The sequence below is a fragment of the Protopterus annectens genome, chromosome 7.part0 (genome assembly GCF_019279795.1).
Source record: "Protopterus annectens isolate FY-2018-M chromosome 7.part0, PAN1.0, whole genome shotgun sequence".
NCBI classification, from domain to species: Eukaryota; Metazoa; Chordata; order Ceratodontiformes; family Protopteridae; genus Protopterus; species Protopterus annectens.
In genome coordinates this window covers 231,913,637-231,926,295 of record NC_056739.1, presented here as the reverse complement: position 1 = coordinate 231,926,295, position 12,659 = coordinate 231,913,637, and the positions used below count along the sequence as shown (strand labels likewise).

General features: G+C 39.2%; 1 protein-coding gene across 2 annotated transcripts in view; it reads right to left on the bottom strand.

The window, feature by feature from the left end:
* The window catches only part of LOC122806371 (NACHT, LRR and PYD domains-containing protein 14-like), a 549,548-nt gene that overhangs the window by 308,060 nt on the left and 228,829 nt on the right, over window positions 1-12,659 (bottom strand). For both annotated transcript variants that reach the window (XM_044076722.1, XM_044076721.1), the window contains exon 8: window positions 1,524-1,607. In XM_044076722.1, coding sequence (XP_043932657.1) covers window positions 1,524-1,607 — 84 coding nt within the window. The remainder of the gene's footprint in view (window positions 1-1,523; window positions 1,608-12,659) is intronic.

Sequence of the window (12,659 nt, the reverse complement as noted above, 5' to 3'; positions counted from 1 at the left end):
ATTTATGTGGGAAGAATCACGCAAGCCTTTTTGGTTGTTCTTATCCTGAGCTGGGTCTGAAAATGGTCCATTTGTATCAGTATCCTATCTGGTCAACAAATACATTAAAACACAGTTCAGCCGAGAAAAACTGGATTTTTTGGATTACATTTTAAGCTACGTTTACTGGATCTTGAAATTTAAATTGTTTAATAAAACCACTGATTTTTTTCCTTACTTTAATTTGATAGGTTGTTGGTTGAATGGAATTATTTACATCTAATGTGACGTACTACATATTCTGTAGTCATGCAAATTAGTTGACTAAAAAGGAATTGGGAATGCAGAGTTGGCTTTTTATTTCTTGATTTAAAGATTGTACATATTTGAAAGTATACTTTAATGCCCATTAATTTAAGTTTGACATCTTGAACTTCAGTTACTGAATCAGTCGTATATTAAAAATTTAGTGGTATTCTTGTTTTCTTACAAATGCTGGCTGGCTATGTTGTACAAAACTATTCATTGCACAGGGTGAGACTAAAAAGTTATACAGATCCTTGTTTTCAATATATAGTTGAATACTACATTCATAAACATTTTAAGTCATGCTGTTTAGTATGCTGCCTTTGAAGTGAAGTACAAATAGTAATATTTACTAAAATCTGTACCATTTCTGTTATTTTACTCCTAAAGATTTCCCAAGTGGCTTAATGCAGGAGGAAAAAAAAACACACACACACACACACACACACACACACACACACACACACACACACACACACACACACACACACACACACGTTGTGAATTTGTACCTTCTAGATGACATGTGACATTCTCAGAAGTGAACTGCTGATTGTTTTCCCAAACGTCTGACCAAGGTAAATTAAGCGATAAGTGTTGCTCTGTTAACTAACCACCGAGTTGTTAGAATGTAATATGTTACTATAAAATGGACATTACTATGTTAATATGATGCATGGATAATTACTTAGCATGTGCATGTTAATACCCAGTTTGTATGATATTTAATCCATTTGTTAATGTTCTAAGATTATTAAGACTCATTATCCTGTTGAGTTTCACCTGTATCTTACATCATCCAATTTTGAATATGATAGAACAGAAGAGTGCTCTTCAAATGACTGTAAATACAACATGTAATCATATGAACTTAATAGTAATGAGGTTGGTTTATTTTGCTATATTTGTGTAACCTGGTCAGTGCTCTACAGTACATTAATACCCATAAGATAAGCAACGTTACTTGACTTCATCTGACTTGCCCTTTCAGGACAACTATAAACTTGGAAATATTTAGTCTCAGAACATTAAAGTTTATTCCACGGGTCATTTCCTCTGCTATTCTCTTGCATCAGATTGCATCTGAAACATTACCATAGAATGAAATATGTTTCAATGTATTAATGTGAAACATGGGTTTATTATTTATTCACATTTTTTTTTAACTAAAAACATTTTTCTGCATACTGAATCATACGTAAGGTTATATGTACCCACGTCAGGTAATTTTGACTTACCACAGCTCTTGTAGTTTGCAGTGTGGATTCTGCAAAGCTTCACTGAGATATTTCATTCCTAATTCATCCAGTTCATTGTCTGCACTAGAAAGAAATAAATTAAAAAAAAAGGAAATTAAATGCATATTTTCACTAAAAGCACAGTATCATTAATGCATAACTTATACTTAAACATTTACTAATTTGCCTGGTAAACATGGTAATGGCTATAACTGACAACTAAGCTTTGTAGCATGTAATATAATGCAAAGTAATGTATACAATCTGAACTAGGGAAAGTGGCAAACAGTCAAATGAACTATCTAAAAAAACGAAATTTCCAATAAATCTTAAATATACCAGAGAAGTAAATTTCCATAAGTGTCCAACATGACAGCAGAATGTAACCGAAAAGCATGCATTCACACGTTTTACAGATAACTATATTAACAGACAGAAAAGGACCCCCCCCCCCAAAAAAAAATGATTTATAAAAGTGTGGATGCAGAAGCATCAGTCTCAGCAAAGATACACATCTTCAAGGATAACTTAGAAAGTTTGTAGTGTAAAACGAACATCTGAACACATGAATGTAGATAAGGAATATGGCAGGCAAATATATGGCTTTTTAGCATACTAGAATAGACTGCAAACAAATCAAATTATTTTGTTCATATGTCATTTCTGGACACTCAGAAGAATGTACTATCCACGTAAGCTACAGCAATATCATTGACGCACAAGCCTGCCAACCAAAATACCTAAGCTTCTTTGTCCTTTATGACCCCTCATTTGATATCTATGTATTCACAACTATTTGCAAGCACATGGATGCCAGTTTGATCTTTAATGTGCTTGACAGTTGTACCAGGGAGTTAAATATCCCACTGTCCAGAACAATTTACAGAGTAATCATATAATACTGTAATTGCTCTAAAACCTACTCATATAGCATCTGATTTAACTGGAGAAGACACAAAGATTGTAATTTAGTTTAAAACGTTCTTAGCACAATCAGAGGTTCAACATTTCTTGTATCCCAAAAATCAGGCACATAGTAACAGGCTTCTTAATAAAAGCAAAAGCAAAAAAAAATATCTGATTCTTAGGATAACCTGAGGTGGATCTACTTTAAAATGTCGACTTACCATAATGTCGACTTTAAAATCATCAAGACGACAATGCTGAAACTTCAGAATGCCAAATTCCTGGAACATCGTAGGTTCACTCTGGGAAACTAACCACTGGGCCACCATGGGGAGCTCTGCCCTGTTTTCCACTACAGTGTGATCTCGGAGTTGGTATATTTAGTTAGGGGGGTGTGCAGCCCCCATATGTGGTGGTGTGGGGGGGGGGCAAAGCACGTTAGTGGGTTTAGTCTGCTTCCATTCATATTGTAGTCATTGGTAGTCCAGTGGTTATTTTCCTAGAGTGAAACTGGGACGTTTTGGGAGTTCGGCATTCTGAAGTATCAGGGTTGTCATCTCAATGAATTGAAAGTCGATATTCCAGTAAGTTGACATTTTAAAGTAGACCCCCCTACGATTTATTGAAAACTAATGTGCACACACATTCACAATTATACCGTCATAGTATAAGTATCTATGAGCAGTACTCCCCATCATAAGTCATCACTATTATATAATATTTACAAATCTAATAATGAGTCACCCTGATTTGTTATGCTTTGGCATGCATGAATTCTCTTATGCTTTTTGAAGAGTTTTAACTGGGTCTAGGACATAAGCATAATTAAAACTATTAACAGATCCAAATAAAAAAAATTAAAAACTGTAAAAATCCATTATGCCTGTCCTCCTTTAATGTTTTAATGTAACCAATGTTTATGAGAATGAAATCAGTGCTGTTGAAATCAAGTCAAAGTAAGCAGGTGTTGGCAATAAAGCTTTGGGGAAATTCTTTGCTACTAGAGAAAAATAGTCAAGTGACACTGCTATAATGAATGCCTCAGTAAAGTACAGTTGTGTAAACTTACCATAAATGTAGATGTTCGAGTGTATTCACTGTTGCAGTCATCGCACTTGGGGTATCTGCCTGCAGGTAGCCCTCAGTCGGCCCAAATACCAGAGACTTAGTATTTCTGCGTCGGGTGCTGTCGCTTCAAGACTGACGTCATGTTGTCAGGGGTATAAAAACAGGCAGCCGACGCCATTACATCAGTTTTTCTTGCCCCAAATGTCAGGAGCCCCCAAATAGTGAGCTAAGTTATGGTGGGAAAAACACCACCAGTAAAAAAATGTAAATAGCAATAGCCCTGTAAGTGGTGAGTAATACACCTAGAGAGGAGAGAGAGAGAGAGAGACAGAGAGACAAGGAGGCTGGAGGGTGGGAAACCAGGACTGCAACAGTGAATACATTAGAACATCTACATTTATGGTAAGTGTACACAACTGTACTATGTTCTTCATGTTTAACTGTTGCAGTCATCACACTTGGGTTGATTCCCAAAGCTGAAGAATGGGTGGAGGCAGTCAAGAAGAGTTGGGGCTGGCTAGTATGCCCTGCAGGACTGCTGTTGCAAAACCCACCCTGGATTTGGAAAAGATAGGCAGGTGGTAATGTTTGGAGAAGGTGTGAACAGAACTCCAGGTAGCAGCTTCCAGAATTTCCCTGGTAGGGACTCCTCTGAGGAATGATGTAGAGGTAGAAGTTGCCCTAATGGAATGTGGTCTGACCCCCTGAGGGGGTTGATTTCCCATGGTGTTTGTAGCAGAAATGGATACAGTGTGCTATCCATTTGGAAATTGTTTTGAAATGGCCTTGCTCTCTGCCCTTGGTGCAAAACTGACCAGTAACTGGTAAGATTTCCTGAAGGGCTTAGTCCTATCAAGGTAGAATCTGAGCTGTCTGTGCACGTCCAAAGAGTGCAGGATCCTTCCCCCTTTATTTTGAGGATTAGGGAAGAAGACTGGCAAATGGATAGATTGGTTGAGAGCCACACTGGACACCACTTTAGACATAAAGGAAGGGCTAGTCCTGAGGGAAACCCTGTCAGGATGAAAAATAATGAAGGGTTCCACAGCCATAAGTGCTTGTAGCTCAGACACTCTTCTAGCTGAAGTGGTGGCCAGAAGCAAGGCTGTTTTCCAAGAGAGGAATTTTAACTCTGCTGTTGCTGCAGGCTCAAAGGGAGGTAGCATGAGCTTTTCCAGTAAAAAGTTAAGGTCCCAAGCAGAGATGGGTGCTCTCCTTGGTGGCCATAAATTGTTTGCCCCTCTCAGGAACTGTTTGATGAGAGGGTGAGAGAAGAGAGGTGGCTCAGTGTTGTAATGAGCCTATATAGCAGAAGCATGGATCTTAATGGAGGAGGAGGATAGACCTCTGTGGAGTAGATCTGCTATGTAATCCAGGATTAGAGGTAAGGAGGGCAGTGCAGTGTCCTCTCCTTTAGATTGAATCCAGGAACAATACCTTTTCCAATTAGCATAGGATTTCCTTGTACTGGGTCTTCTGGCTTCAAGAATGATGTCCAGTACCTGCTTGCTTAGGCTGGTCACTGGGGGAGATTTCAAGGAATAAGCTAGGCTGCAAGATTCAGGGATTGCAGTTGCGGATGCAAGATCGGTCTCTCCTCCTGAGTGAGGAGGGTTGAAAGCTGGGGTGGGTGCCAGGGTTGCACCGGTGACAGGCTGCAGAGTAGTGGGTACCAGTGCTGGCATGGCCAGTCCGGGGCAATCAGGATTGCCCTTAGTCTGTCCTGTCTTATCTTGAGTAGTATTCTTGTGAGAAGAGGTAGAGGGGGAAATGCATAGATTGAGAGGTTTACTCACTGGAAGGGTAGGGCTTCCACTTTCCAGGCCCTGTTGTGAGGAGTCCTGATGCAGAATTTGCTGAGCTGATGATTGTAGGGGGAGGCAAAAAGGTCCACCTCTGGGGTCCCCCATTTCTGGGTTAGAAGGCTGAAAGTGCTGGGGCCTAATTGCCACTTGTGTGGGTCTAGGAGATTTCTGCTTAAATCATCTGCCAGAGAGTTTTGTTTGCCTGCAAAGGAATTGAGCTTGCAGATGAATATGCATGTCCAAGGCCATGTTCCACAGGGTCATGGCTTGCCTGCAGAGTGGGTAAGAGTGGGTTCCCCCCTGCTTGTTGATGTACCACATAACTGTGGTGTTGTCTGTTTTTATTAGCAGGAGTCCTGGTGAGAGTAGGGATCTGAAAGCTGTCAGAGCATGCTGAGCAGCTAGCATCTCTTTTTGGTTGATGTGCAGATGAATTTGACTTGGGGTCCAGTGGCCATGAATGCACTTGTCATCCAGGTGTGCCCCCCAGGCATAGTCTGATGCATCTGTGGTTAGGGTATGGGTGGCATGGGGTTGAGTAAAGGGAAGTCTCTTGTTGTGGTTGCATGCTACTGCCCACCAAAGAAACCCTGTCCTTAGACAAGGTATGATAGGTATGACTATTTCCAGGTCCTGAAAATGTTTGTACCAAAGACTTTTTAAGTACCATTGAAGTTTCCTCATATGCAGTCTGGCATATGGAATTAGTAGAATGCAAGAGCCCATAAACCCTAGGTCCTGCAGGATTTTCATTGCGGATAGCTGGGTTCTGGTGGCCATTTGAATGAAGTAGCCTATCAGATAGGCTTGTTTTTCCTGGAATAAGGTATGTCATCTGGGATACTGTGTCCAAGCTTGCTCTCAGGAATACAATCTTTTGACTGGGGACTAGTTTTGATTTCTTTTCATTGATAGTATACCCAAGGGAGGTTAGAAGATTCTTTACAAATGTCAGGTGCTGCAACAGATTTTCCTGTCTGCCTGAATCAGGCAATCGTCCAAGTATGGGTAAATTTGAATTTTCCCTATGTCTGCAATAGGCAATGGCTGGAGCCAGGCATTTTATGAATACTCTGGGAGCAATGGATAAGCCAAAGGGAAGCGCACAGAACTGATAAAGCATAGATCCTGCCCTGAAACGTAGGTATTTTCTGCATGAATCCCTGATAGGGGTGTGCAGATAGGCTTCTTTTAGGTCTAGGGTGGCTAACCAGGCATCTCTGGACAGCATAGGAAGAAGCTGCTGAAGGGTGAGCATTTTGAATTTTGGTATCACCAGGAAGGTGTTTAGAATGGAAAGATCTAGTATTGAGCAGCAAGTGCCCTCTTTTCTGGGTACCAGGAAAAGTCTGGAATAGAACCCTTGACCTATCTGTTCTGCAGGATCAGGTTGAATTGCCCTTATGGAGAGCAGGGATTAAACTTGGTTTTGTGCCTCTGCCCACTGGTTTGGAGGAAGGCCTGGGAACCCTTTTGGGGTTGGCAGTGAAGTGGAAGTAAAATTTATACCCCTGGGATACAATGTTGAGGGCCCATCGGTCTTTGGTAATAGAGGTCCAGTTTTTTACATGATGGGCAAGTTTTCCTCCTAGGGGCACGAGCAGTCATTGTGAATTCTTTCCGTAAGGGGGTGCCTTAGCACTCCCTGGTATTGAAGTGGAAGCACTCCATTGATTAGATCTCTGCATACCCCAAGACTGTTATCTGGGGAGTCTGTTACCCCTGGGTCTAGTACGAGTTGGCCTTGAGGGGGCTGTAAAGGGCCAATGCTTTGAGGGGCAATGCCTACTGAATCTAGGAGGCTGCACTTGCAAAACAACTTTGACTGTTTGCATAGATTTATCTTTTTCTTCCATCTTTTTTAGAACCTCTTTAGCTTTGGTGCCAAACAGATTGTCCTCGTTCAAAGGAGCATCTAGTAATTTTGATTTGACATGGTCTGACAAGATCTGCTCATTAAGCCAAGCATGCCTTCTCAGTACAGAACCAGTGACTGCTGCCCTACAAGATGCTTCTAGGGCATCAAAGCCACATTGCAAAGTCTGCTTGCAGAATGCATAAGCTCTTGTAATTCTTTATTTTCTGCACAGTCTGTAAAGGTAGATAATTTTTGCTTAATAAGTTCCATAATATGTTGCTGGTATTTCAGCATGTGAAACTGGCAATTCGATGCCCTAATGGCAAGAGTTGCAGAGGTGTATAATTTTTTACCTCATCTTTCTAAAGCTCAGGAATCCCTGTCTTAAGGGGTGAGATTCTTAGCTGTAGTTGCTTTTATACCTTTAGACCCCTGGGAAATTACCTCTGGGTCAGCAGTAGGATTTTTGAAAAGAAATTTGTGAGAGTCAGGGACTCTGTAGTACCTGTCTAGTTGCCTTGGAGGAGGGGGTAAAGTATCAGGAGTTGGACTGGATTCCATAAAGACATCATCCACAACATCCAGAATTGGAGGTATTGCTAAAGGTCTGTGTTGTGGCAAATCTAAAAATTCTCCGAGTCTCTTTTTGGACTGAGGATAGTCTTGGCATTCCCAGTGGAAATGCTCTCTTAAAGTATGTAGGGTTTCACCAAAAGAAAAATCCTCTGGAGGGGAAGCAGAAGGAATGGATTCCTCTTCATCTGAATCCTCATAAGCAGATAAAGGCATGTCTTCATATTCAGAAACCTCAGAGTCTTCGGACTCTTGGTCTGTTAAAGCTGCTTGGGACAGATCTCTTTTCTCTTAGCAGGAGAAGGCTGGCTTTCCCTAATCAACATAATCAAGTCTTCTGCCATTTTAAACATTTGATGTTGTGGCAAAGAAGCAGTTGCTTGAGTTTGGGTAGTCATATTTTTAGGCGTAGCTCATACTCTTGGCCTTAGAAACTCTGTAGTTTTAGACAGAACTGAAGACGTGAAAGTCAATGATTTGTGTCGAATATCGGTAGTGCAAAGACCTTCCTTGGAAGCTGGTGCCTGCACAGCAGCTCCGGACCCGTCCAAGGTAGAGACATCTGCAGGTTCCATAGTCAAAGAAGAGTCTCGCTGCATACCAGACTCCAAATGGGTTTCAGTAGCAGCCTGCGAATCCATTGAAGTGGACATCAGGGCCTGCAAAAGCACCTCACTGAGTACCGGTGAACTGCCGACTAGCTTAGGCAGTTTTGGACCTGTCTTTATCCTTATGCTTTTTCAGAAGATCGGTAATCTGATTACTGAAGCCATTTCAGAGTACAGAGATCAGGAGCGAAAGTATTTAATAACAATAAGGGCTCAATGATGAATAGTTCAGGCATTGAACAAAGCACAAAACAGACAGCAAGGTACTTCGTGGTCTGGGCCTAAACAGGTTACGCAGTAAGAATGGAAATCTTGGTGTGGTATTTGCTTTCCACAGGCAAGATAATTGTTAACTTTCTGACATCGGTTAGAGGAAGATAAAAGAATCCCCATTGGGGTACTTAGCTTTAGAAGACTTCAGTTTGATTCAATTCGGAAACGAAAACTCAGGTAGCAGCCGACAGGCACTCATGTGAACTGCTTCTTTTTCTGGCTCCTCGGCAAGAAAGACTGATGTAAAAGCGTTGGCTGCCTATTTTTATACCCCTGACAACCTGACATCAGTGCTGAAGTGACAGCAATTGATGCAGAAATACTAAGTCTCTGGTATTCGGGCCAACTGAGGGGTACCTGCAAGCAGATAACCCAAGTGTGATGACTGCAACAATGAAACACGAAGAACATCCTCTGTTCATTTACAGTATCATTGTATCCTTTAAAAAGCAATGACACATCTTGTGTATTTTAAACAAGATCAGAATAACTTAGGATTTTATTTATCTGTAAGATATTTAATATAACACAGTTCAGTAGTTAATTGTATAAGGTCAATATATAATACCCTGACTAAGACGAATTGTTAGCCTTGCTTTTGGTTGTTTGTTTGAAATGCTCATAAAAGTGTTTTGTGGTATTGTGTAGTAATGGTTCCACAAGTTAATCTAATAACCCAAATGAAAGTGCAAAACATATGAAAATTATTATAACTTGACGAAAAATTGCTGTCAGTAATACAGATATTTTTCTTAAGGCTAATGCAACTATACTAGGATAGTGAAAACAAAGATGTTTACATATTAGAGTACCCTTGTAAAAGTAAGAAAAGGCATAGCACAAGGTATCAGTAAACTTAACATCAGCTATGATAATTCTCAGAAATAGGGGTAGCGTTCTAAAATCCTGCCCTGCTTTTACCAAATAATGAGATGGATGGGAGTTGAATCCTACACCTGCCATAAAATACTTTGATAGGTATGTGTTACTTATCCTGAATCTATACCTCTAGCATCTATGCCTGGGAAAATGTATACTACTACCGTGGATTATAACTGACACTTGCCACACCCAAATAAGCTTTATACTACCAGATGTAGAGCAAGGTTATAGCCACTAACTTCTTAAAAGTTTCCCCACTTCAGAGTGTGGGTGCCTTATATTGCAATCTTACTAGTGGTAAATTATTTTTTTACATAGTTTCTCATGGAAGACCATCAGTACTACCCATTTCCTGCATTAACAGTGCATGTTGCCACTGATAAGATTTATGATATCAAGATATTTTACTAAATACTCTTACAATATGTCTACAGCTGTTATCCAAGCAGTTTTCATTCAAAGTGTGCATATTATAAGTCACATTTGCCCTCCCCGCCCACTGTACTTAATTATGCTAGGTCTAACCCTATACATTAGGGACCTAAACACAATTTCCCTAATAGTGCCAATCTTCACAAAAATTATGCCTATATGTTAGTGGACTTCTTAAATGAAACCAATTAATAAAGGAAAAAGGTTTCCTTTCTAAGTTGGTTTACTTAATTAATGGAATTTGGTTTTGAAAAAAAAAAGGTAAATTAGATCGGTCAGTTAGAGTAACTGTATTTTGGTGATATGTGTGCACAGTGATTTGTAATGGGCACAGTGAAATACATAGCTATCTTCACTTTATAAATCCAAGACAACAAATATCTGAAAGTAACCTCAACTTACATTTCATGCAATGGATGTTTATTTCTCAAAATCTGATTAAATTAAACGTTTTATCCTTCAATCACAAAAGTGATGCTGAAATCTTTTTTAAGCTTCTACAAAGTATCTGCAAAGGACTCCCAGATGATCATTATAATTGTTTATTAAAAACATGTCTAGTGGTTGTCACAGCATTAAATGTGTTGCAAGGAAACATCTAACACAGACTAATGATGTACACTAAGAGCTTATACAGAAGAGGTAGTAAATAAGTGACCACTATAAAAATATGCAGTTTATACTGACCAGTACTTCTGCATAGTTACAGCCTTATACTGTTTTAAAAATCAGTATGGATGAGACATTCTACAAATGACTTCCCAAATACACTGACGGACTGTTTTTAGTTGTAATTTTAAAATTTTTTATAGTTAACTTTTAATATACATGAACATTCAACTCCATCAATGCACTATCACAAGTTGAGATGGAGTTGCCCATTTAATTTCTTGTCTACACCTCTATGTTTTCTGCATGTAATCCCTACATTTTTTATGCTGTACCTTTCCTTTTTATCGGTCATTTGTTTGCATTCCCACCCTGGGTATAATTTACCATTATTTCTAGAATCCCCTTTTCTTATTTCTCATCATTGTTTGTATTGGTTTATGTCGAAATCTCCCACCCACCAATTATGACATTAAAACTGTTAGATCTTGTTTATCTTCATGCCTAGTTCTCCTTTATTTTCCTGATTACTTCTCCATCATTGTCTGTTTGGAAGTCTGTTATAATAATGCTGCTTGATTATTCTATATCATATTCTAGCTGTTGCCCTCTTGCCCCCCCCCCCCCTTCTGGATGTCCCTTATTACCTTCCTGAGTGTGTTGACATTATTAATTCTTAATTCCAGTTTCTTTTCTTATCCCCATTTTACCTAATCAATTTAATTTAAACCTTCCAGCTCATTAGCAATTTTTGTTTCCTTATATTACTGTTGTGCTTTTGGTTTGTGTCCAAGCACAACTCGCATCTCTTCTGCAATTTCCTTCCCAAAATTTCATTTTCCTTTACCTCTTCTTCCAAACCTTCCTTCAGTTATCTACATTCTAAGAACATAATACACACACATACACACACATACACACACACACACACTAGCCCACTACATTCTTCACCACAAACACCTTTTTTTTCCTATCCTACCTTCTATACTTAAGTCTCCTCAAAGTGAATTACATCTGGGATACTAATCACTCCTATGCATCTCAACACTCTTATAAAATTGTTCTCTTTCCGTTGTTTACAATTTACATTCTGTCCTTTGAGTCCCATCCCAACCCCATTTTTAGTTGAATTTTCTGTTTTTTACCTTAGTTTTCCTTCACTTTTATTTATAAATCATCCCTCTTCTAATTCTTCCTTTTCTCCACTGACACAGTCCATTTATCTTTGCAGTCTGTCCTTTCCTTCTTATATGATCCCACATTTCCTTAGTAATCCTATATCCTTGCTTTTTACATCATTCTCCGTTCTACACAACTTCTCCAATTATTTCTAGCCTTCATTTCCCATATGTAGCACTTTCTTTAGCATTGTTTATTCTTTTCTTATGAGTCTCTCTTCTTCCAGTTCTGTACCTATTCATTCTTCTTAAGTCCGCAGTTTTCTTACAGACTCCCTTTTAGATAGACATGTTTTATGGAAGCTTTATTTCTTTTTCCTTTGTACCATCCTTCTTGTTTCTTCCCCCTGCTCTCTCTCTCTCTTACCATCCTTTCTTAACATAATCTGTTTCCCTTTTTCTGTTTGTTTCTTAGTTAGTGATTGGTGAGGACACATTAGTGTACCTCTGGGAATCTGCTGTCTACAGCAACATTTGTCCATACCCAGTGAATCCTTAGGTTATCTATAACATGTTGTTTTGCATTCTTTTATATTTCCTTGTATACCTTCTCCTGTATTTAATTTCTGCAAATCTTCGGAGGTTTTAATCCCAGGAATGGATACTATTCTAATATCAGGCTATAATTAAAACTCGCTAACTCGGTATTACTGTAGCCTTTGAAATTTGCCAAGAGTGGACACTCCAGCAGTTATTGCACCAAGGACTTACTTATCTTGTAATTCACATGAAGTTATACCCATCATGCTTGAATGTATTTATTAAATGGTCACTACATACTGCTGCAACTTGCTGAAACTACCTGGAAGTCTTTATTCCACATTTTCCCAAGTTTCTGACTGCATATGTCAATATTTTCTAAATGTATCCCTGTCATTGTGCAGTACATTGTAGTCAGGTACATTTGACTATTTCAATAATTAGCATTAGTTTTGTTCTTACTT